Genomic DNA, 27,026 nt, shown 5'->3' on the forward strand with positions numbered 1-27,026 from the left:
GGGAGCCCGTAAGCACTGACCGGCTGACACTGGTGACATGGCTGAGACAGGACCCACCAGTTCAGCTCACTGATCCGGCAGGAAACCACCCCGCCACCATGCCGGGGTCTCCTGTTTATTACCAGTCTTACAAGCACCGGGACAGGACCGCGGGTGCCACCACACCAGGGTCCTGCTCAGCCCCAGCCACCCCCTGGGCACCCGCGTCCCTGCGTGTCCAGCACTGGCGGGTGGGCGCTCAGGCTGGTTTCGGTGGCTCATGACGCAGAGTGGAAACCCGGACTCTGCCCTCCGTGCTCACCGGCTTGCAGCCCAGCCGGCTGGGGCTATTTCTGAGGCCCGGGTGAATGATTACACCGTCCCTCCCCGGGGCTGCTGTGAGCTGGGTCTCATTTTGGGGGCCCAGCTGGCTGCTTTGGCGCGGCTCCGGCTGGGGGCTGCCCACGGAAAGCCCCCATGCTGGGGCTGAGCCGCCGCGCTTACCCCAGGGCTGGCTGCCCACCACCGGCCCCAGCTTCCCCGTGGGATCCCTGCTCGGCATTGCCTACGGCATTGCCCACGGGGCGTCAGCGCTCGTCTCTGATGCTCCCTGGTTCTGCCGAAGCTGCTCCGTGGCCGATTCCCAGAGGGGCTGTGGAGGTTTCCAGCTTCCCGTGGCGCCGATGTGGGGGGGCCCCGGCTGGGCTCAAGGGTGGCTGAGCTGCGTTGGGGAGCCAGCACGGCCCCCGGCACGGCCGTCCCAGAGCCCTCGGGCACCACAGGGCTGTGCGGGTGCCATGGGACAGGGTGCTCGGGCAGCAGGGCCAGCACGGCCAGAACTGGGGGCTGCTGCCACGGCAGAGGCATTGGCCAATCAGAGCTCCAGGAGATCTGCCATGGCAGAGCCATTAGCCAATCAGATCCTGGACAGACTTGTTACAGTACAGAGATCAGCCAGTCAGAATCCAAAGACGTGCCACAGCAGAGCTGTTGGCCAATGAGAGATCTGAGAGATCTACTATGGCAGAGCAGCCGAGCAATCGGTGCCCGGAGAGACCTGTGGTGACAGAGTGATCGGCCAACTGGATCTTGGGGTCCTGCCATGGCAGAGCTTCCAGCCAATCAGTGCTGGGGGATACTGCCCATGCCTCAGCTGCCGGCCAATCAGCACTGGGGAGATCTCCCCCAGCCGAGCTGCTGGCCAATCCTTGATGGCGGCACAAGGGTGCCCTACACCAGACCCGGCAGTGCCGGCGTGGCCACGGCCTATTGTGCCCGTGATGGGCCATGTCCGTGCCTGTGCCTTGGCTGTAGCCATGCCGTGCCTGTGCCGTGCCGTGCGTGGGACTGGGATGGGCCCTGGCAGCCCCGGGGTGCCTGGGGCAGGAGCGGGACACGTTGTCCGGGGGCAGCCCGGCTGGGGAGAGGGCAGCGTTTCACCTCCCTCCGGCTGTGGGCTCGGGGCTGGCGCGGGCAGGCAATGGGTGTGGGTCTGTCCTCCCCGGTCCCTGCGCCGGTGGAGGGGTGAGGACCTGGCGGTGGTGGTGGCATCACACTGGGCTGTTGGCTTTCCTGTCCCCATCGCCCTGGAGAATCACTTGATGGTCTCACCGGGGTTTCCTTGGCATGTGCAATGGCACGGATAAACCCGGACCCTTTGAGTCCCTGATCAAACTGGCTCCTTTCTGTCCCACCCCATGGGAAGTCACAGGAGGCTCTGAGCCCGCTGTCCCCCACCCCACGCAGGGATCCCGCTTCTCTCCGGGTTCATGGCGACGTTTCCTCCGGGGAGCCAGGAGCCGGTGGAGGGGATCCCCGGGCCCACCCCAGGTGTTTCAGCCCGGACAGGACATCACCCTGTCAATCAGTCTCATCTGTCCCAGGTGGAAAACATTGGATTTGGGGAAAACCCAAGGAAACCAAAGGGTGAAGCTGGAGCACTGGTGCTTGTGAAGCGGTTGGCAGAGCTGCTGGCTCCGCTGTTGTGCCGGAACCCAGAGCAGGCGGGTGGGAGGGCACTGACGCAGCATTCAAAGCAGTGCCCCGGGGTCTGCCGGCTCCTGGGAGGAGGGAGGGGAGAGGGACCACGAGGATGGCGTGGACAGGTGGTCCCAGCCATGGAGATGGGTCCTGACCTGCTTGCCCTGTGTAAAACCTCCCCTTCCATGGACACGCGTCCGAGGGGATGGAGATGGACCTCCTGAGGGGGTGATTTCACGCTGCACGGAGGCAGCTCTGGGTTTTGGAGCCAGCTCCCACGTGGGGTTAGCCGGGATGTGACACAGCTGCGAGTCCCAGTGTCCCTGGTGGGTGCCCGGGCATGGCGGGGGGCTCTAGCCCCTACACCCTCGCAGTCCCTGGTGCCTGCGGCTCAGCTTTGCTTCTGCTCTTCGTTGCAGCCTGAAGTGGGATTGAGGAAGGGGCCAGCGGCTGCAAAGAGGAGTCGGAGCCAGTCCGCGCCCCCAGCTGCCAGGCAGGGGCTGCCGCACCGGCCGGCTGCCGCGGTCGCCCTCCCTCGCTTGCGTTGGCGGGTGGCCACCATGGAGGAGATGGTGATCTGGGAGCAGCACACGGTGACGCTGAGCAAGGTGAGCACGGCCCAGGGTGGCCACGGGAGGGGAGAGGGTCTGTGGGGCCGACTCTGCCTGACCCCTCTCTGCCTGTCCCTGCTAGGACCCTCAAAGGGGCTTTGGCTTCGCTGTCTCCGGAGGCCGGGACCGTCCCAACAGGGTGACCGGGGACACAGCAGTGGTCATTTCGGATGTGGTGTCAGGGGGACCGGCGGTGGGCCGGCTCCAGTGAGTGCGCGGGGACGTGGGGACATGCGGGGTGCTCGCTGCCAGCGGGGATGGGAAGGGCAGCGAATCGCTCCTGCTGGGATAGGGCCAGCACCGCTGCCACCGTGCCCGGCTGGGATGGGGTCCCCTGGGGCAGCCCCCGCCACCTCACCAGCTCCCCCGGCTGGGGGATGCGCCTGGGGCAGAGCCATGGCTGCATTTTCCCCCCCAGGAGGAAGGATCAGATCGTAATGGTGAACGGCCTTTCCATGGAGAATGTCTTGTCCTCCTTCGCCATCCAGACACTTAAAACCTGCGGCAAGATCGCCAACATTGTGAGTGTGCCCTGCGGCAGGACAGGGGCTGGCGTTGTGCACGGGACTGCACCATGCCTGTCCCCATCCCAGCTCCCCTATCCCACACATCCCGGGGTTCCCATTCGGGGCTTGGAAATTGCTGTAGAAACATCTCCTGGCAGAGACGGCTGCACCTACCATCCTCTCCTTCTCGCTTTCCACCTGCAGACAGTGAAAAGGCCAAAGAAAGTCCACCTCCCCGCGAGCAAGAGCAGCCCCGAGTCCCCCACTGCGCCCCGGCGCTATGACTCGGATGAGGACTATGGGTCACACGGTGCGGATCCAGCCCTGCACCGCTCCCGGGATGACCTGGACCACAGCCAGGGCTACGACGGAGACTCATCCAGCGAGAGGAGCTCTGGCCACCACCGGGATGACCGCCGCCACCACAAGCCAGTGTCCCGGAGCCGGAGGCGAAGCCAGGACAGCAGCCACTGGAGGCAGAGCCCCGGCAGCGGCTCAGATCGGAGGGGCTACAGCCAGCACCGCTCCACCAACGGCTTCGGCCATGAAGGGGACACCAACGGGCTGGCCCTGGTGTCGGGCTTCAAGCGGCTGCCGCGCCAGGACGTGCCAACGAAGCCCATCACGTCGGTCCTAGTGAAGCAGAAGCAGAATGAAGGTGAGGCCCTCCCGCTCCCTCTGCCCCTGGGTCTTGTCGCCTGATTTGTGGCCGTGCATCCCCCTGGGGAGGAGGCGATGGCAGGGTTGGGGCCAGGGTCTGGCATGTGGCGAGGGGGCAGTGCATGCCGTGCTGGGTGCACCAAACCCTGGCCTCGGCCGGGGGTTACAGAGCTCAGCTTTGGGCCATGCTAACGCCCCAAGGGGAGCCGGGGCGGGCTTGTGGGGATGGTGGCGAGGGGGAACCTCGAGGGGGTCCTGAATCTGCCTGGCTCTGGCACTGTCGTGGGCTCTCTCTGGTGCAGAGTACGGCCTGAAGCTGGGAAGTCAGCTCTTCATCAAGCACATAGTGGAGAGCGGGCTGGCAGCGAAGGGCAGCTCCTTGCAGGAGGGAGACCTCATCCTGAAGGTACAGGGGGCCCACGGGGTGCACAGCACTTGCTGGGGATCTCATCTCCCCCTCTTTGGGTGGCTGATCCCTGGCTAGTGTCACCGCAGGGGACAAGCCAAGAGCGTATTTCTCTCAGCTGCCTGCAAAGGATGGCAGCTTGGCTGGAGGCAGCTCCGTCTGGTGCCCGCACCCTGCCCCAGCTCCCCAGCCGTCACCAGGGACCCTGCGGGGGCTCTCAGGGACCAGCTCCCCGCGATGCCGAGGCTGGCTGGTTGAGGCAGCCCTGCGGCGTTCAACCAGGGATGCTGGCTTGTCCCGCTGCCACAGCAGGATCGCGTCCGCCCCGCTGTCCCCACGGTGCACGGTCCCCTGCCGTGTGTGCGTGTCCCCGCCGGGGTGGCAGTCGGCCCGAGGAGCTCAGGTGTTCAGGGTATGTCAGGTGAAACGATGCTTAAAGTATTTGGGGAGGAGGAAATAGAGGGAGGGAGATGCTTTGTTTGAACACACGGGCCAGGCAGACCTGTGGCTGCTGGGAACTGGGGTCAAAGCGACTCTGGGGCAAACAGGAGGGATTTCATCCCAGCAATCCGATGGGAAGAGCTGCTGCACCTCGGGGAGATCACAGCCCCACGGTCCGCTTGGCGCCTGACTCCCCAGCACCAGTCCAGTGCGTGGAAGGACAGCGCTGGGCCAAGGTCAAAGTAAAACTGAGCTTCAGGCATCTGGGCAGATCTCTGCAGCTCCTGCCTCCGTGCAGGGCCCCCTGCAGCTAAAGGTGGGAGTTAATTAGCTGCGCTAATTTGTTTCCTCCGTGCAGGATGATGTCCCACTGGGAGGCAGCCAGGAACGGGGACGGGGCCCAGGACAGGCGAAGCTGTGGGAGCTGGGGCCAGGCTGGAGGGGCTGGGAAGGGACCAGGAAGGCGGCAGTCGGAGCATCCCATTTGAGCGGGGCTTTCCCGGGGGTGGCTTTCCCGGGAGCGAGCTCCCTGAGGCCTCCTGCTCTGCCCCCTCCAGATCAATGGGGTGGCCAGCAAGGACATGTCCCTGGCTGACACCCAGCAGCTCATTGAGCAGACGGAGGGGACCCTGACCCTGCTTATCCTCCGGGACCACCGGCAGTTCCTGGTCAACATCCCTGACATAGACGACAGCCAGAGCGACAGCTCCCGGATGGATGGTGAGGGACACGGTGACGGGGCCGGGGGCCAAATACACAGCACAGGGACTGGATGGTCACTAATGTGTCTTCCCTCCTGTTGCTGCAGATATCTCTGACATCGACTCTGAACTGTCCCATCCGCCATCCCCTGAGACCTCCCCACGATCTCCAGCTGCTGCCAGGATGAGTTCACCACCGTAAGCCCCGCTCTGTCCCTATGAGCCCCTCTGTCCCCTGTCAGATCCCCCTGGGTTCTCTGCCTGTCTGGAGGGGCTGGTTCTCCTCCATCCTGGAGCCAGTTCACCCTGGAGGTGGGACTGCCCTTTAGTCCCCAGCTTGCTCCGCTGTCCCCGCTGCCCACTTGGCACTGCCTGCCTGTGCCCATCCAGCGCCTGCCTCCGTGACCTGCCTAAATCCTGCCCCAACTTTGTTCCAGGGAGAGGAGACGATCGAACAGGGACCCTGCGGCCGACACGATCGTTGACAATGCTCGGGGCCCTGGTGAGTGAGCTCAGATCAGGCCGGGGGAGCTAAGGGCACTGAGTGGGCTCCGGGCTCCTGCGTGTCTCCGCTGTCTGAACCCCCCTGGCAGAGCTGCGCCAGGTCTCCCTGGTGCCTCGGCTGCCCCAGCAATGGCGCAGCCACTGCCGCCTCCTGGAGCAGCCCTCCTTCCCTGCAGACCTGCTGGAAGCTGTGGAGGGGGATGGCTGCCACGGCCCCCGTGCCAGCCCCGCTGCCCGAGCTGCCTGCAAGGACGGGTACGTCTGTGAGAGGCGGTGGGGAACGGCTGAGGGAGACGGGGAGCTGCTATGGCACAGGGTTGGGGTCACAGGGCAGGTGACTCCCTGTGCTGTCCCCAGCATGTCACTGCCGGCCTGACTACGGCTTCCCCCGTGGCAGGTACAGCGCCGACGCCAGGGTCGTGCACTTCGTGAAGGCCAAGAGCGTCGGGCTACGGCTGGCCGGCGGGAACGACGTGGGCATCTTCGTGTCAAGCGTGCAGGAGGGAAGCCCGGCTGACAGTCAGGGCATCCAGGAAGGGGACCAGATCCTGCAGGTACCCAGGGCTGGGAATTGCTCCGAACACTGCTGCACCTGGACTGGCCCCATCCCTCTTGGGTCTGGTACCTCCCTGGGGTTTGGATTTCTCCTGCTGGGCATCATTTTGGGTCAGTGCTGGTGCCCATGGCCTGTACCCATCGGGCTGGCTCTGCGGGCACTGCCCGAGGGGACGGTCCTGTCTCTGGCACCATGCTAACACCCAACGGGGTCCAGGCACCACCTCAGCTGGCCCAGAGGCCCTCCCCAGGGTTACTAGGGGTTGTGGCAGGCACTTGGGGGACAAGGACCAGTTCCCTCTCCCACCCTGCCCTGGGCACTGCTGTCCGTGGGATCCCCGCGGGTACCCGTGCCCTGTCCCGCCGACGGGGCCGCGTCTAAGTGCTTTTCCGTGGCAGGTGAACGACACCAGTTTCCAGAACCTGACCCGCGAGGAGGCCGTGGAGTATCTCATGAGCCTGCCGCCGGGCGAGGACATCACACTGTGGACCCAGAGCAAGCAGGACAGTGAGTGACGACCGGACTTATCCTGGGCTTGTGCCTCTCCATCCTCTGTCTCTTCTGAGCAAGCATCAGAGCTGCTGGACTTGCCATGGTCCTTTCTGCCCCCGCAGGGTGGTCCTTCTTCCCCGCACCCCCCTCCTCCTCCTCCTCCCCAGAGGTGATGGGAGGGGACCAGACCATCCTGACCCTGTTTGTGCCTTGGCGTCCTGGAGCGTGGAGGCTTTCTGGCACCGTGGCTCAGCCTGGAGAGGCCAGTGTGTGCTGCGGGGTCAGGTCCTGCTGTCCCCAGCAGGCCTGAGAGAGCCATGGGAGGAAAAGGCGTCCCCAAAGCCCTCCTTAGCAGCAAGGGCTACTGTGGAGGCTCCCGGCCAGCCTAGCTCCTTCCCAAATCCCTCTAGCACCTTCCTCTCCAACATCTTCCTCCTCAGCCACCTCTTCCCCTGATGGTCCCTCTCACCCTGGCCTCCAGTTTACAGGAAGATGATCTCGTCCAATGTGGGCGACTCATTCTACATCCGGACGCACTTTGACTTCGAGAAGGACACGCCGTCGGGGCTCAGCTTCGTCCGTGGGGATGTCTTCCACGTGCTGGACACCATGTACCGGGGCAGGCTGGGGAGCTGGCTGGCTGTGCGCATGGGCAGGGACCTGAAGGAGCAGGATAAGGGCATCATCCCCAACCGGAGCAGGTAGGGATGGAGCCAGGAATGGCCCCAAGATGAGCAGAGCTGGGGGATGGCTCCCCAGTGAGATGGGGACATGGATGGTGGGCCCAGTAAGAGGCAGGGCAAGGGCTGGTGGAGCAGCGGTGGGAAGTGTGAGCCGGTGAAATCCCTTCTCAGGGGTGATGGGGCAGTTGACGCTCTGGTTGTCCAAGGTCCTGGAGGGAAGAGGCTACCACAGCCTCATCTGGCCGTGCCACCGAGCAGGGATGCCAGCTTCTGCTGCCCCAGAGTCCAGAGAGACAAAGTGGGGGGGTAAATCCAGAGGTTCCAGGTCCTGAGCCCTTTCCCGTCCCAGGGCCGAGCAGATCGCCAGCCTGGAGTCGGTGCTGAAAGCCACGTCTGGTGCCAACTCCTCTGGGGCACGGGCCGAGTTTTGGAAGCTGCGGGGCCTGCGGGGAGCCAAGAAGATGCTGCGGAAGAGCCGGGAGGACCTGTCTGCCCTCACAAAGCAGGGCCGCTACCCGCCGTACGAGAGGGTGGTCCTGAAGGAAGGTGGGCACCAGGGCTGTGGCCCCATCGCCCAGACCCACCCAAGGGACACTGGTCCTGGGGCTGCCCCGCTGCGGGTGCTAGTAGGCTCCGCTCTCCTGGGAGGAGCGGGGTGAGTCCCAGGCCCACAGGCACCTTGAGGAGCGGGACTGGACGCCTGGGTGCTGTGAGCTCTGCCCTTGCCCCCAGCCTCCCTGAGCCGGTCTGTCTTCTCCCCACAGCCAGCTTCAAGCGGCCGGTGGTGATCCTTGGCCCCATCGCAGACATTGCCATGCAGAAGCTGAGCACGGAGCTGCCCGACCTGTTCGAGATTGCCCGTAAGTGCCCCCCATGCCCGGGGGAAGTTGTATCCAGCAGCCAGACCCTCAGCGTCTAGGACCTGTGGGAGGTCTTTACGTGTGGCTCTGTCCCGATCCTGCCTCATTGCCCCCTCCCCGTGACACCCCAACACCCTCCTGGACTCATTCACCCTCTCCCCGTGCATCACGATACCAGCCACACCCCAGATGTGTCCCTCCCTTGAGGGACACAGCCCCGGGGCTGGGCACGGCCAGACCCAGCCTGGGGCTGCCGGAGATGCCACATCTCCCCCAGCCCCTCTCACTCCACACCTCCGTGTCCTGCAGTGAGCGTGCCCCGAGACGGGGCATCGTCCAAGGTCATCAAGTTGGACTCAGTGCAGCAGATCGCAGAAAAGGTGAGAGACCTTTCCCGTGTCCTTGGAGCCGGGTGGGCCAGGGCCTGGGGGGGAGCCCACGGCCTCCGTCCCCTGTCCCTGTCCCCAGCGTGGCTGATGGCCGTGCCCTGCCCCAGGACAAGCATGCCTTGTTGGACATCACGCCCTCGGCTGTGGAGCGTCTCAACTACGTGCAGTACTACCCGGTGGTGGTGTTTTGTGAGCCTGAGAGCCGGCAGGGCATCAAGGCCATGCGCCAGTGGCTGGCGCCCGACTCCAGGAAGAGCTCCCGGCGCCTCTACGCCCAGGCCAACAAGATGAAGAAGTACTGCAGCCACCTCTTCACTGCCACCATCAGCCTCAGCGGCAGCAGCAACACCTGGTACGAGGCGATCAAGGACATCATCAGGACGCAGCAGAGCCAGCCTGTTTGGACGGCGGCGGAGCAGGTACGGGGCATGGGAGCCCTGCAGCAAGGGTCGGCCTGCTGGGGCTGCAGCCAGGCAGGTGACGGGGCCACGCACCCGTCCCCCCCCTCCATCTGGGGTCCCAGGTCTCTGTCATCCCCACCCCGCAGGCAGATATGGCACTGGAGGACAGTCTGGACCTGCTGAACCCACCAAGCGCGGCGGCCTCGGGCTACCTGACCTGCGACAGTCACGCCAACAGCGACTACGACGATACAGATGGCGAGGCGGGCGCCTACACCGACGGCGAGGCTGAGGACGCCTATGACCAGCCCGGGCTGGCCCGCTCCTCCGAGCCAGCGCAGATGTCCCCAAGCCACAGCCTGAGCGAGCAGGTGAGTCCACCCATACTGGTATGAGGGGCTGGTGGGGCAGACGGGGGGTGGCACAGTGCCCGGCTATGGGGGCTAATCCTTATCCCCTGTGGCACAGGCAGGGTGTCACCTCTAGCTGCTGCAGGGTCCAGCTGCGCATCCAGGCCCAGCTCTGGTTCCCCACGGGGGAATGCAGCCCAGCCCCACGCTGGGGCACAAATCCTGCCCCTACCTCTGACCCCCCCCATCTCTCTGGTCTTTCACAGGCGACCGAGCAGCAGCAGCAGGGCCAGCGCTACGACAGCATCAGGTACGCTGCGCACCGGGGCCAACCGGGGGTTAAAGCAGCCAGCCCTGGGGCTGGGGAAGGGCCTGCAGAGCCATGGGTGCCAGCTCCTGGCCTGACCCTGCGCAGCAGGGGCCTGTCTCTGCCACCCGTCCTGATCGGGGAGGGGGCAGAGGCATCACCGCTGCTTCTCGTCCCCCAGGGAATACGAGCATGACGCCGTGAGGAAGAGGTTCACACGGGCCAGGGACGACTCAGACCAGGACGAAGGCTACGAGTGGGGCCCAGCTACAGACGTGTAGCAGCACCTCTGGCCTCTGTCCCACTGGGCAGCCAGGTCCCTTGGGCCAGCCCTGCCGCAGCTCCACGCCACCGGGTCCACGTGACAGTCCAGGCAGTGCCACACAGCACCCCGCGGCCAGGCTGGGGTGGGCCTAATCCTGCTGTACCCCTCACCACCCAGCACCACCAAGTGCCTCCTTCCCCCTTTTGGCCACGGCCTCTGCTGCTGGAATAAAAGGGATGTTTTCATCAGGACGGGCTGTTTCCGTGCGTGCTGGGCGGCAGCGCGCAGGGGAAAGCCACGCTTGCTGGGACCCAGGCACCTCCGCGGCCAGACGCCCTGCCTGCCTCAAGAGGCATCGGTGTGGGATCAGGCTTGGGTTGTGCCAACGTCTGGCACCGCAGCAGGCTCAGGGTGCAGCCCCCAGAGCTCAGCCTTCTCTGCTGCAGCCCGGCCAGGGCTCCTGAAACGCAGCCTTCCCACCTTCCCCAAAACTTTTATTTTTACATCAACCACGCACACAGGCAAAGTCAGGTCAGCGCTGCCTCAGCTGGAGGGGCCCAGAGACCCACTCATGAAAACACACAGCACCAGGGGCTGGTCCTTGGGGCTCATGACCCCAAGCTCCCCGGGATGTGGGACTGGGCAGTGTTGTGTTCCCTTTCGCTGCGCTGAGGGACAGCCCCGAGGGCTGCGACCCAGTGTCCTGGCGGGCTGGAGCCGGGCTCTGTGTGCAGAGCGGTTAAAGGCAGCACCAGGGAAAAGCAGAGGTAGATTCCCAGCTCAGTGCAACAGGTCTAACGGGGAGTTCGTTTGCACGCCCGACAGGCCCCTGCCAAAGCCAGGGAGGAGGAGTGGGTGCCAAGGGTGCTGCTGCCCTTAAGGCTGAGTCTGGGAGCCGCCAGCTCTCCCTTGGGGGTGCCAGCATGCACCCACACACTGGTGTGCAGGGTCAGTGCTGCTCTGGGGTGGTGCTAGGGCGAGCCCTGGAACTGTGCTTCCAGCACCATCCCCACATGGGGAAAGGCACCGTCGGTGAGTGTAAAAGCACTATCTGTGGTGACTGGATGGACTGACCTTTCACACGAGGTCCCCTCTCCTCCTGCCAGCACCAGGCCAAGGCGAGGGACCCTGTGAAGCAGCGGGACAGGCACTGTGCAGGCACTGTGAGGCAGGGAGGGTTGCATGGAGGGGGAGGAGATGCCCAAACCGTGGCACCATAGGCCCTGACACTGCTCGAGCTGGGTATCGGGCCCCCAGAGTCTCCCACTGTGTCCTGAGTAAAACCAAAGAGGTGCAGGATTAGGCCCTGCTGGGGACCAGAGGGCTCCAATGAGGGCGCTGGGGCAGGAGGCAGAGCCTGTCCAGCCCTCGCAGCCCCGGGCTTGCTCCTGCCCGGCCCCCGGCACGTGCAGCGACAGCCGGGCACGGCCAGCGGCTCAGAGGAAGATGGGCTGCTCCTGCCCGGTCAGCAAGCGGTACGTGGAGGCCGGCATGGTCTTGATGTGGACCTAGGCAGAGATGCACAGATCAGCTGGGAGATGCCAAAGCCCGGGCTGGAGGGTGCTAGTGAAAAACTCTGAGCCCAGCCTGCTCCGCGTGCAGCCGCAGCTGCCCTGCGGCACGGGGGCCCTGGCCGTCACCCAGCCCAGGCCCGGCTCACCTCGCTGACCGCCTGCGTGAGGATCTGGATGATCTTCTCGTGGGGCGTTGCCACCACGCTCTGCCCGTTGATCTCGATGATGCGGTGCCCCACGCGGACGCCACCTCTCTCTGCGATGCCCCCACGCATCAGGCTGCAGATCTGGGGAGCGGGGAGCGCTGGTAAGATCAGAGCTGTGACCACAGCCCAGGGCCATGCGCAACCACCACCCCAAACCCTCTCATCCGTGCGGGCTCCTGGCAAAAGCTCTGGATGCGGGTGCTGTCTCCTCCAGCCCATGGGTGTGCAGCGAGGGCAGGGATGTCCCTTTGCATTGTTGCCACCGGAGCGATGTGCCGAGTTGGAAGGCAAGGGCGGTCCACAGGCTTTTGTTCCCCCGGCTGACGGAGAGCTCAGCTCCCCCCACCCACCCATCGAACCCTCGTGCTCCCATCGAGCCTGGGCTGCAGAGCCAGAGCTTCTCCCTGGGGCAGCAGCTCCGGCGCGCCTGTGGGGTAACCGCGTCCCCAATGCTATTGGGAGCATCAGTCGGTGCATGATGCAGCCGTTGCCACCCCCTCCACCGCCCGCCCACCCCATCAACTCCCGCTGCTCCTGGAAATGCTCCTCTCTGCCTTTCCAACACAGCCACCGTGGAGCCCAGAGCAGGGAGCGGCTGGGGCACTGGGGACAGCAACAAATGTCACTAAGGTCACGCCAAGAAAGCCAGGAAGAAACCACCACCCCGAAAGCAAACAGCTAAGGAGCACCAGGGAGACAGATCCAACGGCCGGTGCTGCAGGAGAGCTACGAAGAGCCTTTTGCTGTGGCACAGCAGAGCCCTGTGAAACCGCAGCCCTGGCAGGCACAAGGAGTGCCGGAGCTGTGCGCTCGTCCATGCGGACACAGCCAGAACCGTGTGTCCCTCTGGCAGACGGGTGGCTGAAGCTCTCTGCTGACCCCGGCCTGGCTCCGCTCCTGTCCCCGCGGGCACTCACCACGCCGTTCTCAACACAGAAGCCGAGCTGGTACTTGGAGTCGGGGCGCCGGATGACAGCTGTGGTGACAGGGGGACAGTGCACGATGTTCAGCATCACCTCTGTCTGGTGCTTCAGCTCCTGGAAGATGGGATGGGGCTTTTGTCAGACTTTGGAGAGCTATTCGGCGTGGTTGAGAGGGGTGACACAGCCATGTTGCTCAGGGGAGGGCTGAGGATTAGCAACCTGTTTTCAATGGGGAAACTGAGGCACACACAGGGATACTGCCATGCTCAAATTCAGGGAGAAGGACTTATAAATCCAGTCCAAGATGTCCCACTGTGCCCCTGTGGCCACACTGTCCTTGCTTTCGGCTCCTTCCTGCCCGGGAGGTAGAAGATGCAACAGGTTCCCTCCAGGACAGGTGCCTGCCTCTTCACCCACCCTCCTCCTCGGGCAGGGCCCTGCCCGCACCCTGCCACAGCAAGTTTATTCCCCAGCTTTGTCCCTGCCTTGTCACATCCCTTCCACCCAAGCACTGAGAGCAGGGACTGTCGCAGCCCACAGGACAGGTATAGCCCCCACACTCCTGCCCCCTCCGCCCCCACAGCCTCCTACCACCCATCCACCCCCAAGCCGGGAGCACCGGGGGGAAGCCCGGCATTACAGACGCTCCCAGACGCGTTCAGGCCGGTCCCCGTCTCTGCCAGCACTCGCCCTCCTGCCAGGGTGGAGGCAGGAGCCCACCGCGGCGCGCGGCCCCAGCTCACCCGGATGATGCTCTGGCAGGTGGTGAGGGGCAGCCCCACCAGGCTCGTCCCGTTGACGGACATGAGGCGGTCTCCGATGCTCAGCTCGCCCGATCTCTCCGCGGGGCCCCCGTGCATCAGGTTGGCGATGACCACTGTGGGCAGGATGGAGCCCCAGCCCGACTCCACGATGGCGATGCCCAGGATCTCCCCCTTCTGCTTCCGGATGCAGACCTGGCGGGGGGCAGGGGGGGCACAGATGGGTTACGGTCACCAGAGTCACGGGGCACACGTCCCAGCTCCAGCACGGGTGTCCTGGGCTCACAGCCAGCTGGGATGGGGCCCAGTTTTGTAGGGAGCACCTCAGCTGCTCAGGGAGCTGTGGAAGGGATGACACGGAGGTGCCAGCGGGTACCCCGCACTGTTCCCGCCCCTCCAAAGCAGCTCTTACGTCCTTGCAGTTCTCCTGCCGGGAGAAGTGGGTCAGCTCCGCATTGTAGTGCTCCTGGTCCTCGAGGGCACGGCTGTACTGGCGAGGGCTCAGCTCGCTCGGATCGATGCTGTTGGCCTCCAGGAAGCGCTGGTAGGCCACACCGAAGGCCTGCCCGATGGCCTGAGCGATGATCTGGGCCTGGGGAAAGAGAGGGGCTGTTTGTGCCCATGGCTCAGGGCCAACGGACTCATGGCCAAACTGGAGCCAGCAGCCGGCAGCGCCCTGCAATGCCCAGCACAGGCACTGTGTCCTGGGAGCTCCAGGGCATCCTGGCTCCTTCCCTGCCGGAATAGGGCCCTTTACGGTGCCAGTCCTCCCCCCTTTCCTCGCTGGGCCCCTCTATGTCGCAGAGGTGCTCAGGCTGGGCTCCTTCCCCCTCTATGTGCTCACTGGGAGCCCCCAGCACGGAGACCCAGAGCACCCGGTCGTTACACCGGGACGGGGCCCAGGACCCCAACACCACCCTGCCCTCCTGAGGGACTCGCGTGTCGCCTCACGTCAGCCGAGTAGAAGACGTGGCAGATCATCTTGTAGAGCCGCTTTTCCTCCGCCACCTCCGACCGCCGAGGCAGCTTCCGGCGTGCCATGAGCACCACGAGGGAGCCGATGTCGGCGATGTAGGAGATGGTCTGGAGGGAGTGATCCATCATGGCCTCCTGGCAAGGGGGACACGGGCAGAGACGTTCAGCCCTCCCCAGCCCGATGGACCCCGTGGGCAGCCCGCGAGCCAGCCAGGCACTGCCACAAGCAGGAAGGGTTTGGGTTCAAACGCCACTGTGCCGGGACGCAGCTCAAATGGATGCAGCTCTGCACATGCTGGGCAGAAACCATGTCTACGCTAAAAGGTACAAACAGCTCCTTCAATCAAGGACTCATCCATGTCTCTGGGTGCTGCTGGGGGACAAGACAGCTCTTCCCTCCTACTATGAAGGAGACACTAATCCTGAGGCAAAGAGCTACAGAAATTTCAAGCCTAGGTTCCCTGGAGCTTGGTCTGGGAACCCAGCAGCTCCCGCGAGGCGCAGTTTGCACGAGAAGCCTCGTGCAGCCATGCAGAGAGCTGAGGGACACGACACGCCTGCGTGGGACGGCTGCAGGGTGACGTCTCCTCCCAGACGCGTGTCCTCACCCGTAGGCCATCCTTGGGCACGACCCCACTGGCGTGGGTGCAAAGCAGAGATCCCAAGGCCAAACAGGAAGGTTTCAGCAGCCCCAAAGCTATGCAGGTGCTCCCATTCCCCGCTCACCTGCGTGTCAGCCGTGAGCACCTTGATCCTCTGCGTGGAGACAAACAGATCCACCTCCGTCATGGGCTGGGACTCCCCCTCCGGTGCCTGCAGAACGCAGAGCCCAGGAGAGGTCACTGCTGCTGCCAGGACTCCTCTGGGTCCCTGCCCCACAGCCTGGAGGTCCCCCTGGGCAGGTCCTGAGCGCTGCCCCACGCCCACGAGGGGCCAGGCTGGCGGCAGCCATGCCCCCCTACCCTCCTGCACCTTGATCCTGTCCACCGCCTCCTGCGCCTGTGCCATGCGGACGCTGGTCGGGGGGTTCCTCTCCGAGACCAGCTGCGTGGAGCCCAGGTACTTTGCCCCAAAAATCACACCGTCCAGCAGATCCTCCGGGTCGCACGGGCCTGGAACTGAGGCATCGGGAGGGACTAAGGAGGGGCTGGTCCCCCCACCTCTGAAAACTGGGGGTACCAACTCCTACTGCCCGTTAGCTGCATTCCTACACATGGCAAAGCAGCTCAGCGCTGGGGAGACGGGCTCCTGGCATCACTGGGGGACCAACTCTGACCCCAGGGCTGCTTCCCCCTTCCCTCGGGCACACCCTGGCATCCATCTTTCTCCCTTCCCAAGCCGGAGCATCCCCCCTTCCCTGATCCCTGAAGCACCCCCATTTGCTCAGCGAAGGGCGAGCTGGGATCAAACGAGCCGCCCAGAGTCTGCAGCCAGGATCCCACCCTGCGTGGGCACAGGACCGGGTGCCCCCTCCCCGGCTGGGACCCCTGGCCACCCCGCATTTGGGGTCAGAGCAGAAGGCGGTGGTGGGTCAGGATTTCTGGGTGCTTCTGCTGCTCGAGTATAGAAGCAACTCACCCTCTTTGAAGGCCGGGCAGGAGGACGGGGGTTCCCTGTTCTGCAAAGCAACGAGAGAGCAGGTGAGGCCCTGGTTGGGATCCCAGGGATTCAGCCTGCCCGCCCTGCGGCCAGGCTGCCCTGGAGCACCAGAACAGTGAGGGGCACAGCGTCCTGAGGCTGGATGGGGGCACGGCACAGGGCCCTGGGGCCAGGGGGGTGGTGCAGGGTCCTGGGGCCGGGGGGCTGTTCGGACCCACCAGCCTCTTCCCCGGGGCATGCACAGATCAGACAGCCATGCAAGTATCCCCCTGCATTCAGGGCAGCAGGAGCCAAAGCCAGTACCGAGAGTCTTGTCTGAGCACCCCAGCAGCATGAGGCCCTGTAAGACCTGAGGAAAAGATATCCCTGGCTCCCCTCTGCCCCCACCCAAAACCCCACAAGGGAGCAGAGCCAAGGGGCACGTCCTGGCTCGCTGCCGCACCACCGCAGCCCGTGCGCAATGCACTCACGGTCACGCCGCCTTGGGGTGGCTGCTCTGCCTCCAGGGCTGGAGCAGGAGGCAAGGCCACCCAGGCTGGCTCCGGGGAACCGTCCCGATTGCCCTCGCAGGTGGAGTCAACCTCGCAGAGCCCCTCTCCATAATACCAGCTGCCGGAAGGTCCTTCCTCCGAGCTCTCTGGCCTCCCCAGCCCTTCAGGCTTCTCCACAGCGGCCAGTTCCTCCCCAGCCTGCAGCATCTCCAGGTTGGTCCCGGCCAGGACGTTGGACCGGGCCAAGGGTGTCTCGACGCTGGCGTCCGGCAGCCCCCCCTCATAGCACAGGAGGCTCAGCAAGTCCTCCCGGTCGGCCTCAGCAAAGAGCAGGCCGTGGCAGGGCCGGGAGCAGGCCGAGTGCTGGGCGCAGCAGGGCTGTGTCTCCAGGCCCCGGCCCATGGCCACGTGCAGCGGGCATGGCCGGCACTTGCCCTGGCACTCGCCGTAGCTCTGCCGGGCCTGCTTGCCTGCCAGAGGAGCTGTGCCAGCACTCGAGGAGGGCAGCGGGCCCCGCTCTGAGGCAGACGAGTGGTCACAGAGGTTGGGGTCGAGGGTCTCGAGCTGGGCCAGCAGGCCCTGGATCTCTGAGGTTTCGTCCTCTGCATCCTTGGCCCACTTGGCCCTGCCGGGGTGGCCGCCGCCCTCGGGGGCCTCGTCCAGCTCCATGCCCGTCGAGTCGCCACTGCTGGGGGCTCGGGGGTGTCCTGCGTCCCGAGGGGTGCTCCTGGCACCGGGTTTCCAGTCGGCAGAGCCCTGCGGCCCCGCGGTCACCGCCTCCTCTTCCATCTCTCTTCCCAAGTCCCGGCAAAGCTCAGTTTGTCCGCCCCCACCTCCTTTGAGGTCCGAGGCTGAAGCAGGCCCCGAGCTGGGCCCCGGTCCCCGCCGCTGACCCTCGGGGACAGGCAGGTCCTGCCCGGAGCCGCAGCCAGGGAGCAGGGTGACGAAGGGGGGCCCCTCCGGCTGCCCGTCACCCGCAGGGAGCCCAGGGGCGCCAGGCCGCCCCGCAGGCCCCTCCTCGGTGTCCATGGCCGGCGGCTCCGGGGCCTCCTCGCTGCCGAGATCAGGGGCGGAGGGCGCAGCCGCCTGGAAATCCATGCTGCTCTCCATGGCGTCGCTCCGGCCCGCAGCACGGGGGGGCCGCCCTGGGCGGGGAAGGCGGGGAGAGGGACTCGGGGGCTGCGGAGGCGGGCGGGCCCGGGGGGCCCGGAGGGGCCGGGGGGGGCCAGGGCCAACCCAGCCGGCGCCGGCTCTCCCCTCTAGGCGGGCGGGTGGCCGGGCCCGGGGCCGCGCTGGCCGGGGCTGGTCCGGTCCGTGCGGGCTCACTCGCTGCCGGCGCCGCCGGCCCGGGGAAGGGACGGTCCCGCCAGCGCCGCCGCCGCTTCCGGGCGCCGCCGCCGCGCATGCGCGGTCCGTCTCCGCCCCGCCCCTTCCCGGCGTGCCCCGCGGCGGCCCAGCATGGCCGCCCGGGTGCTGCTGCGGGCGGCGCGGGTGGCGATGCCCGGCCTGGCCCGCGGCTACGCCAAGAAGCCGGGTGAGCCTCGTCCCGCGGCCCCGGCCCCGGGCCCGTCCCGCGGCCCTCACCCCCCGCCCTCGGCCGTGTGTCCCCCCCGTGTCCCGACCCCGCGGCCCGCGGGCCCTCCACCGTGGCAGCCTTGTCCCCTCCTGCCGGGACCTCGCCCCTGCCCGGCGTCCCCTGTCCCCCGCTCCCTTCCTCACACCCTGCGCCACCCCGTGCCCCTCGTCTGCTGCCCCGGCCCTCGTTGCCGTCCCCGGTGCTGCTGCACCCCGCGGAGGCCCTGTTCCCGTCCCCTGCTCTGCCTGAGCCCCCGTCCGTTCCCCTGCCTCCATCTCTGTCCCCCTGTCACATCCCCTGTCTTGACCGTACCCTTGTCCCCGCAGCTATGAAATCCAAGGGCAAGAACGTGCCGAAGGAGGGGCTGAAGGGGCCGGAGGTGTGCACAGACCCCGCCATGCTCACCACCTACGCCATGGGGGTCAATTACTTCAAGGACGGCCCGGAGGTGGCCCTCAAGCCCGACTCCGAGTACCCCGACTGGTGGGTGGTGCCCAGCTCCCCTTGCTGTCTGCAGAAGGGGGGTCCCTCCTGGGGTGCCCGTCCCTATAGAGGTGCCAGCCCGGAGGCCCAGATGAGTGTAGGAGAGACGGGGAGCTGTTCTGGGAGGAGGAAAACTGCTGCTCTGCAGCCCAGAGACCTTCCCTGAGGGCCAGGGGAGGAGAGCAGGCTGCGCTGTGGATGTGGTGGGTGAGGGATCCACACGTCCTGGTCACGCACTTCCATCGCTCTGTCCCGTGCTTGTCCCTTTGCCCTCCCTGCCGCAGCCTCACATCCTCTGCATTCGCCCCCAGGCTCTTTAAGATCCACCTCGGGCCCCCCAAGAAGCTGGAGGAGCTGGACCCCGACTCGATCGAGTATTGGAGGCGCCTGCGGAAGTACAACACGTGGCACCGCAACAGGCTGAAGAAGGGCAAGAAGCTGTAGGTGCTGCAGAGCTCGGGGCGCGGGGGCCGCCCTGAGTGCCGGTGTGCGTGGCGTCGGGACCAGCTCCGGCTTTCGGTCTCTTCTTGCTGTAAACGAGTAATAAATCGCTGGTGAGGCTGATACCTGTGACGGAGGCTGTGGCAAACGCAGGCCCTCGGCAAGCTCGGTGCGGGTCCCCCCTTGTGCTGGGGGCTGGTGAGGGGCTGAGACAACGCAGGCCACAAATTCTTGGTGTGTTTGCTAAAACAGAAGCTCAAGTTTTTGGCTCGTAGAGGGAGCCTACACTGCCAAATGGGTCCTGCTCCCTGCTCTGTCACAGTCTGCACTGCAACGGCTGGGGCTTCAGGGCCCCACGGCGGGGGGTGTGGTGGGTTTGGGGTGGGGAATGACTCCACTGGTGTCGCTGTGTCCCCTGGCCGGGGGGAGCTTTGGGCACTGAGCAGCCTGTGCTCCTGGGGGTGGGAGGACTGGGGCCAGGCTCTGGCGGTGCTGCGGGGGCAGCGGGTGAGGTGAGGGGGGACACGATGGCCCCTCGCAGTGCCACCACCGCGCCGCGCTCTCGCTTTCTCCTCTGGCAGCAGGGGAGCGGCAGCGACTGGGACGCCGGGATCCCGGCTTGGCTGGGCTGTGTGGTGAAGGCAGGGTCTTCCTCACAGCAACGGGGGCCTCGCTGCCCTGTCCCCACATGTCCTCGGCCGCCTCCGGCCTGGCAGAGCCCAGCAGCTTCCCCTGGGCCTCGGTCCTGCCCGTGCATTGGGCTCCCCTGGCTGAGAGGTGCCCCCCTCACCTTGGTTCGTCTCTGTCCTGGACTCGCTGCCCTGCAGCTCCTGCCTGGCCTTGAGTTGGGCTACGAGGACAAAGCGGCCGCCTGCCAGGTCCTCCCGCAGCGAGGAAGGGGCGATGGAGCCACCGCCCGGCCCAGCAGCGTCCCCAGTGCCCCACGCCCTGCAGCGGGGGCCGGGGGCCGTGCCCGGCTCCCCCGGGGGGCTGTGGGGCGGCCGGGTTGGCAGCTGCAGCGCCCGTGTGCGGTGGCACAGGAAGCGGCGGAGGAAAGCAGAAGTGCCGTGCTGCGGCGTGGGGGCTGGGGGAGATTTTGGGTTGAACTCTCATTTCCTCTGCGTGGGGCTCAGTGCACGCTTTCGGAGCCGACGGGGCTCAGGCCGGGCCGTATCCAGCGGTGAGTGCCCTGTCCCCGCGGTGCCCGCCCTGCAGCTTGCCCTCCCCTTGCCACCCCCCAGCATGTCCAGCCCCCCAAATCCAGCAGCAGGTGAACAGAGAGGGCACCCAAGTCCCTGCCCTCCGTCTCGGAGCCCCCCTGCTCGGGCGAGTGTCACCCAGCCTCCGTGGACGGCTTGGTCCTGGGGACAAGCACCCATCTGGGGTGGGCCAGTGGGGAGGGACCTGAGGGGAGGAGGAGGGAGCCCATCCCCGGGTGCTGCCCCCATCCAGGGTGATTCATGCCGCGCTCCCCTCGCTGCTGAAGCCTTTGTCAGGGTCAAGGGGGGCTGAGGAGGGTCCCAGCCCCAGGACCCCCATGTACCCTCCCCTAACCCCCACTGCGGGCTCCTCGTAGTGGCCCGGCAGGGCTCGTGCTGGCTCTGCAGCCACCACCTAGAGGGCTGGTGACGGCAAGGGGGCTGCTGCCGTCCCACTGGGGTCTCTGCCAGAAGGAGAGGGGTCCCCGGGCTCAGCCTTCCGTGATGAGCCCCATTCTCTGTCTCCCCGAAGGGATGGGGAAGGTGACGGGGCATCCCCTCTTTCCAGTCCCTTGGACCCCCTCCCATGAAGGTCCCTGTCCTGGGGCACGGCTAACGTGGCCCTGGGTCCTTGCTCGAGGCCAGGGGGTGAGCGGGGTGCCCCGTGCCGCTGTCACGGCTCTTGTCCTCCAGGCGCGGAGGGGGAACTTGTGGCATTCCTGGCTGGCTGCTAGCGGCCGGATCCAGCAGCGCTGCCCGGCCAGTTCCCAGCACCTCCCTGGGGAGGCCAAAACCCTCCCAGGCTCCTGCGGGGAGGTGACCCGATGCTGGCGAGCTCGTGCTGGTGCTCTGCCTCCCGAGCCACCCTGCAGCCGGCCAGAGCAGTGCCCGGCAGTGTCCGGTGGGGCATGGGCGCCTGTCACCCCGTCACCCGCTGACGGCTCGTCCCCTCCACGTCCCCAGGCAGGTGGCGGCGGGGCTGGGACGGGATGGGGGACTGGAGCATGCCCATCGGTTCGCTGGGCGAGGAGGTGGTGGCCCGGCTCTGCGAGCTCCTGGATAACGCCGGCCGGGGCTGGCGCAAGCTGGCTGAGGTGGCCGGGGTGGAGAAACGCTTCAAGTGCAGGTAGGGGTGGAGGGGCATCTCCGGGGGTCTGTCCCTGACTGGGTGACGAAATGCACGTGCGCACAGCCCTGCCGTGGGCTGAGCAAGGGGCACACGGGTCCCTGGCAGCCCCACCGTGGCCCCAGCCTGGGCTGGGGGCACTGCTGAGTCCCCTGGCAGGGGTCCCTGGCCTCCCCGGGAGGGAGGTGGGCTGCGGCGCTGAGCGCTGCGGGCGCCTTGCAGCGCGGAGGAGCTGGAGACGTGCTCGCTGAAGGTGCTGGAGCCCCGCGGGAGCCCCACGCAGTGCCTCCTGCAGCTCCTGGCCGAGCGTGACTGCACCCTCAAGTACCTGCTGGGCTGCCTGGAGAGGATGGGGCACACACAGGCCTGCCAGGTCCTCAGCAGCGCCGGTAGGGACGGCCAGCGGGGTCCCGTGGGGGCTGGAGGGGGGTACCGGGGGACAGGGGCTCAGCAGAAGGAAAGCAGGGGGAGATGAGGAGCAGCTCTTCCTGCTAGTGGTCTTGCTCTGGGTAGTGGGCCCTGGGCGGGATGGGATGGGATGGGATGGGATGGATGCAGTAGGGTGAGATAGGATGGGATGTGGTGTGATGGGATGGGGGGGGCAGACAATGGGATGTGGTGGGACAGGCCGTAATGGGACCGGATGGGATGGGACAGGACAGGATTGGACAGGTTGTGATGGGACAAGAAGGGATGGGATGGGAGAGGGTATGATGGGACAAGATGGGATGGGGTTGGGTGGAGCAGAGTGGGGTGGGGTGGGATGGCACTGAAGGGGACAAGGTTGGATGAGATGGTTGGGACAGGACAGAGGGATGGGATGGGACAGGGTGTGATAGGATGGGATTGGGATGGGATGGGAGAGGACAGGCTGATGTGGGCAGGGGTGGGACAGGGTATGATGGAACAGGACAGGATGGGACTGGATGTGATGGGATGGTGTGGGATGGGGGTCTCAGCCAGCCCAGGCTGGTCTCTCCTCTCCTGCAGTCCAGGACATGATCCGCATCACGGTGCAGCCGGAGTCGCAGGTGGTGACGGAGGGGACGCGGGTGTCCCTGACCTGCTGGGCAACCGGCCCGCCAGGGATCATGTACCAGTGGTTCTGTGGGAAGCGGGAGGTGAGGTCCCGCTGCGCCACGTTGAGCAGGGCCCCTGGGCCCCGTCCATGGCGAGGGCACCCGGATGGGCGGGAGGGAGCCCCCGACTCCTTGGCTCCCTCCTGTCTTGTAGGTGCCCGGAGCCACGGCCCCGGAGCTGGTGATCGACACGGCTGCCCCGCTGGGCCAGCCTGAGTGGTACATCTGCCGGGTGAACTGCGGGGCCACCTTCACCTTCTCCAGGTGGGCCCACGTCCGGGTGGAGAAGAGCAGCAGCCCCAGCTCAGGTGGGCCCCGAGATCTGTGTCCCTGGACTGGCACCCGTGGGGCACCGCTCGCCCTGTTGGGACCAGGGTAGCTCCCATAGGGCACCGCTCGCCATGCTGCACCATGGCTCAGCCGTGAGCGTCTCTGGGCTTGTTGGGATGACGATGCCCACGGAGGAGGCAAATGCCCTGTGTCTTCCTTGTGCCCGCTGGCTCATGCCACCCGTGGGTGCCAGGGCCCGTAGGTGGGGAGCCGGAGCACGGGAGCAGCTCCGTGGAGCCCTGCCGTGGCTGGGTGCTGAATTTGCCACCCTGTCCCCTCCCCAGCCAGTGATTACTGCCCGACCATGGCAGGGCTGCAGATCCTGCGGCAGCCGCGGCCGTGCCGCCTGGCCGAGGGGGACACGCTGGTGCTGGAGTGCAGAGCCATTGGCAACCCCCCGCCCCAGTACCAGTGGTTCAGGAACCGGCGCCCCGTGGAGGGTGCGCAGGCACCCCAGCTCCAGGTATGGTGGGACCCCCAGCACGGCATGGCACAGCGTGGCACAGCACGGTGCGGCATGGCATGGCACAGCACGGCACGGCACGGCACGCCGCCCCAGTTGCCCACTCCGTTCCGCCGGCAGGTGAAGCTGGTGACGACGGCTGAGCGGGGCAGCTACACCTGCCGTGTGTTCAACCTCTTCCACGAGGTGTGGAGCCGGGAAGTGGACGTGGAGATCGGTGAGGGCCCTGGATAAACCACCGTGGCCCCCCAGCCCGTGTGGGGTGTCCTGGCTCTGCTCTGCCCCTCCATAAAGCCCTCCTGTGGCTGCCCTGTGGTTTTGGGGGGCTCCAGCCCATGCCAGGAGGTGCTGCTGTGCATGGGGCTCCCTGACTCCCCCCTTTGCCGCAGGCCCACGGCTCTTCGCCTCTGGAGGCTCCTGGCAGGAGGGGGACGGAGGTAGGTGGGGGCAGAGCGGGCAGGTCCCCGCTGCTCTGCCCGCTGTGCTCCCCAGGCACTGTGGGGCCGTGGCATGGCTTTTCTCTCTTTCCAGGCTCCCCGGAGCGCGGCAGCCCCGGCCAGCTGTACGGTAAGAACCTGCCCAGGAGGGGTTGGTGGCCCTGCGGGGCTGTGACCATCCCCAGTGTCACCACTGTCACCCCACGAGGCTCCGCTCGGCCAGGGCTGCTTTGGGTGCAGCACACCGGGGAGAGCGGACCAGCGAGGCAGGGATGCCACGGGGCACCCCGGTACCCGGGGACAGTGACACCGGCCACAACCGGGTGTCACCCTCTGTGGGCTGAAGGTAGCAGGGACAGCAGGAGCGTCCCGCTCCGTCCCCAGCGCCTCCCTCTCCTGTCCCGGCAGCCACCGACAAAGTGGCCCTGCTCATCGGCAACATGCACTACCTGCACCACAAGCAGCTGAAGGCACCCATGGTGGACGTGCACGCCCTCAGCGCCCTCCTCCGCCAGCTCGACTTCAAGGTGGTCTCGCTGCTGGACCTGTGCAAGGCTGAGATGCAGATGGCTGTCAACGAGTTCCTCCTCCTCCTCGACAAGGGCGTCTATGGTGCGGTGGCACCCGCCGGGGCGGCTTCAGCCAGGGGGGAACTGGGTGGTTTTGTGCTGGCAGGGTCTTGGGGGGCGGCTGGGCAAGAAGCGGGCACCAGCAGGTCAAGGAACGTCATCCGCTCTCCGCCCCTCCCGGCAGGTTTGCTCTACTACGCTGGGCACGGCTATGAAAATTTTGGCAACAGCTTCATGGTGCCCATCGACGCGCCCAGCTCCTACACTTCGGCCCACTGCCTGTGCGTGCAGCGGGTGCTGCGGAGCATGCAGCAGCGCCGCACCGGCCTCAACATCTTCCTACTCGACATGTGCCGCAAGAGGTGACCCGGCTGGCCACCAGCCCGGGACAAGCTGCCACACTGGGTGCCCGTGGGTGCTGGTTCCTGGGGGAGCGGAGCAGGGCATCCCCGGGGTCCCATCCAAACCCGTTGGCTTTGTCTGGATGCCCCAAAGCACCACTGCCCCGGTTGAGCCGGCAAACGCCACGATGGGTGGGCAGAGGGGCACAGGGCAGCCCCTGGGGTCTGGGGTGCCTTGGGATGGGTTTTGGGGGGCGGCAGGTCCCGGCTCTGCCCAGCGGCACTTCTCTCGCAGGAACCTCAACGATGACGTCATCCCGCAGGTCGGGGCGCTGCAGGTCACGGCCAACATCGTCTTCGGCTACGCCACGTGGGTTCCCTCCCCGCCACCCCCTGACGCGGGCAGCGGGGCTGAGTCTCCCTCCCTGGCTCAGAGCGGAGCTGGGGCTCAGCCCCCTGCCATGGCTCAGCCCTGTTTGCACCCGCGTCTTTCCCGACACCACGTATCAGCAGCGTCGCTCCCTCTGGTTGATGCTGGAGGTGGTGGGCGAGCGGCAGCCCCCAGTCCCTTACAGGGCAGGGAGATGCCCACGGCGCTGCTCGGCTTTGGGCAGCACCCGAGGGGATTAAGCCCCGAGGCTCCTCTGGAGCACAGGGAATTGGGCTGATGAGGCTTTAAGCATCCAGGATCCGGCCGCAGCTCCCACCTCTCCCTGGCACGGTGGCCAGATGGGTTGATGGGAGCGGGCAGAGCCGTGGGCGCCCAGCTCTGGCTTCCCCAGGGCTGTCACCCCGGTGGAGGCCGGTTCCGGGGGAGTGACAGAGCCCATGATAGAGCCGACCGCTGACCCGTCCCCGCAGGTGCGCGGACGCCGAAGCCTACGAGCTGAGCCAGGGCGAGCTCTCCAACGGCATCTTCGTTACCTTCCTCAAGCGCTGGCTGCTGGAGGATGAGAAGATCACGGTGCTGCTGGACAAGGTGGCCGAGGGTGAGTGGGGAGCGGCGGGGGACAGCAACCCCCCCGGCGGCTCCTGCCGACCCCCCGTGCCCCCCGCAGACATGGGCACCCTGGAGATCACGCGGGGCCGGCAGGCGCTGGAGCTCCGCAGCAACCTCTCGGAGAGACGAGCTCTGACAGACCCCATCCGCCCCCCGGGCCGGGATGAGTCCTCCGCCAGGAACCTGCAGTGGGCCAAGGCTCACGGTGAGAGTCACGGCGCGGCCACGCCGTCCGGAGCTGGCACCCGGGGAGGGGACAGCGCCGAGTGGCAGGGAGAGGCAGCGGGCAGCAGCTGCCGGGTTTCTCCCGCCGTGGAGGAGAGAAACCGCCGGCACGGAGCCACCAGCCCGGTGGCAGGAGCATCATGTCAGCGTCCCCGCTCCGCGGTGACCCCGGCGGTGACCTCACCCACGGGTGCAGCTCCGGCCCTGAGCACCTGCAGGTCCCAGCCCCACGGTCTCTGTCCCTTCCCCAGTCCTGCCAGAGAGCCGGCATCTCCGCTTCGACTGTGGTGTCACCGTCCAGCTGGGCTTCGCCGCCGAGTTCTCCAACATCATGATCATCTACACCCGCGTGGTGGCCACCCCCGAGGACATCGCCAAGTGCGAGGCCAAGCTCACCGACATACCCGAGGTGGGAGCGGGCTGCCGAAGCCCACGCTGGGGCGATGCCGGGGAATAGGGTGGGGGGGACCCGTGGTCGTTTCCACGGCTGGATGCTGTCCGTGGCAGGAGCTGGACGTGGACCTCAAGTGCACCAACAAGGAGAGCCCGGAGGAGGTGGGCAGCCCACTGGCACCCACCTGGAGCCTCGGCTGCCCCTCCTGCTGCCTCTACAGCCGGCTCTGCGGCTTGCAGAAACTGCGGGTAAGAGCCGCGCCGGGCAGGGGGTCGGTGCTGGGAGTACAGCACGGCCACGGCCGTGGCCCAGGACAGGTGCCCACGCTGCCGGTGCCCCCGCAGCAGGAGCTGGCGTTCACCGTCTGCCTGCAGTACCGCTACCGCGGCATGGACGACTTCGTGGAGGAGAGGCGGACGGTGAGCGTGGGGAAGCCGCTCATCGCCAAGCTCAACCTGCGGCTGGCGGCCTCCCCCTCGCCACCCGGCAGCCCCCTCTCCGCCTCTCCCCCCAGGAGCTGGGGGGCGGCGGGGAGCTCCTGGGTCAACACCCCTGAGGAGAACCTGAGCCCCGAGGTCCCCGGCTCCCACTCCCTGTAGAGGGACAGCGCGGCCTCCCCTTGTCACCGCAGTCCCCTGGGGCCACGTCTGTCCTGCTGGGGGGCCAGGGGCTGGAGGGGACGGAGGCGATGTGCACGGAGGCGGGCACCGGGAGGGGGTGAGCCCCATCCTGGCCTGAGCCAGGGGTTGTGGGGCTCGGTATGTGGCACGGCTGGGACGTGGGCGCAGGGGACTGCAGCTTGG

General features: G+C 66.6%; 4 protein-coding genes across 4 annotated transcripts; 3 read left to right on the top strand and 1 right to left on the bottom strand.

The window, feature by feature from the left end:
- Positions 1-2,504: 2,504 nt before the first annotated feature.
- On the top strand, positions 2,505-10,107 carry TJP3 (tight junction protein 3). The gene is made up of 19 exons (XM_050910553.1): positions 2,505-2,567; positions 2,653-2,777; positions 2,989-3,091; positions 3,281-3,734; positions 4,039-4,142; positions 5,141-5,303; positions 5,392-5,482; positions 5,722-5,786; positions 5,965-6,043; positions 6,186-6,342; positions 6,743-6,851; positions 7,318-7,537; positions 7,869-8,065; positions 8,284-8,379; positions 8,689-8,759; positions 8,876-9,187; positions 9,316-9,540; positions 9,786-9,829; positions 10,008-10,107. The coding sequence occupies exons 1-19, from the start codon at positions 2,520-2,522 to the stop codon at positions 10,105-10,107; spliced, it is 2,763 nt and encodes a 920-aa protein (XP_050766510.1). The 5' UTR covers positions 2,505-2,519.
- A 107-nt stretch (positions 10,108-10,214) lies between these two features.
- APBA3 (amyloid beta precursor protein binding family A member 3) lies at positions 10,215-17,744 on the bottom strand. Its single transcript, XM_050910701.1, has 10 exons — positions 16,540-17,744; positions 16,049-16,088; positions 15,443-15,588; positions 15,197-15,283; positions 14,447-14,605; positions 13,908-14,087; positions 13,478-13,690; positions 12,729-12,848; positions 11,752-11,892; positions 10,215-11,599 (listed from the first exon to the last, which is right to left on the bottom strand). Exons 1-10 carry the CDS (start codon positions 17,668-17,670, stop codon positions 11,528-11,530), a joined length of 2,289 nt encoding a protein of 762 aa, XP_050766658.1. The 5' UTR covers positions 17,671-17,744; the 3' UTR covers positions 10,215-11,527.
- Positions 17,745-18,008: 264 nt separating this feature from the next.
- Positions 18,009-19,183, top strand: MRPL54 (mitochondrial ribosomal protein L54). The gene is made up of 3 exons (XM_050910663.1): positions 18,009-18,094; positions 18,463-18,619; positions 18,931-19,183. The coding sequence occupies exons 1-3, from the start codon at positions 18,019-18,021 to the stop codon at positions 19,061-19,063; spliced, it is 366 nt and encodes a 121-aa protein (XP_050766620.1). The 5' UTR covers positions 18,009-18,018; the 3' UTR covers positions 19,064-19,183.
- A 2,065-nt stretch (positions 19,184-21,248) lies between these two features.
- On the top strand, positions 21,249-26,878 carry LOC127025612 (mucosa-associated lymphoid tissue lymphoma translocation protein 1-like). The gene is given in 17 exon segments (XM_050910671.1): positions 21,249-21,385; positions 21,608-21,774; positions 22,376-22,506; positions 22,619-22,788; positions 23,079-23,163; positions 23,165-23,257; positions 23,378-23,474; positions 23,647-23,694; positions 23,789-23,824; positions 24,103-24,306; positions 24,448-24,625; positions 24,900-24,974; positions 25,466-25,593; positions 25,663-25,809; positions 26,081-26,238; positions 26,337-26,471; positions 26,568-26,878. Coding segments are annotated over 17 exon segments (2,244 nt in total). The 3' UTR covers positions 26,823-26,878.
- Positions 26,879-27,026: the final 148 nt, after the last annotated feature.

This window comes from Gymnogyps californianus, chromosome 24, assembly GCF_018139145.2.
Source record: "Gymnogyps californianus isolate 813 chromosome 24, ASM1813914v2, whole genome shotgun sequence".
Lineage (NCBI taxonomy): Eukaryota > Metazoa > Chordata > Aves > Accipitriformes > Cathartidae > Gymnogyps > Gymnogyps californianus.

Coding starts and splice junctions, on each gene's coding strand:
- TJP3 (XM_050910553.1), top strand. CDS start 2,520: ATGGAGGAGATGGTGATCTGGGAGCAGCACACGGTGACGCTGAGCAAG. Junction 6,852..7,317: donor GACCCAGAGCAAGCAGGACA/GTGAGTGACGAC, acceptor CCTGGCCTCCAG/TTTACAGGAAGATGATCTCG. Junction 7,538..7,868: donor ATCATCCCCAACCGGAGCAG/GTAGGGATGGAG, acceptor TTCCCGTCCCAG/GGCCGAGCAGATCGCCAGCC.
- APBA3 (XM_050910701.1), bottom strand. CDS start 17,670: ATGGAGAGCAGCATGGATTTCCAGGCGGCTGCGCCCTCCGCCCCTGAT. Junction 16,089..16,539: donor CACCCCAAGGCGGCGTGACC/GTGAGTGCATTG, acceptor GTTGCTTTGCAG/AACAGGGAACCCCCGTCCTC. Junction 11,600..11,751: donor TCACGCAGGCGGTCAGCGAG/GTGAGCCGGGCC, acceptor ATCTCTGCCTAG/GTCCACATCAAGACCATGCC.
- MRPL54 (XM_050910663.1), top strand. CDS start 18,019: ATGGCCGCCCGGGTGCTGCTGCGGGCGGCGCGGGTGGCGATGCCCGGC. Junction 18,095..18,462: donor CGGCTACGCCAAGAAGCCGG/GTGAGCCTCGTC, acceptor TTGTCCCCGCAG/CTATGAAATCCAAGGGCAAG. Junction 18,620..18,930: donor GACTCCGAGTACCCCGACTG/GTGGGTGGTGCC, acceptor ATTCGCCCCCAG/GCTCTTTAAGATCCACCTCG.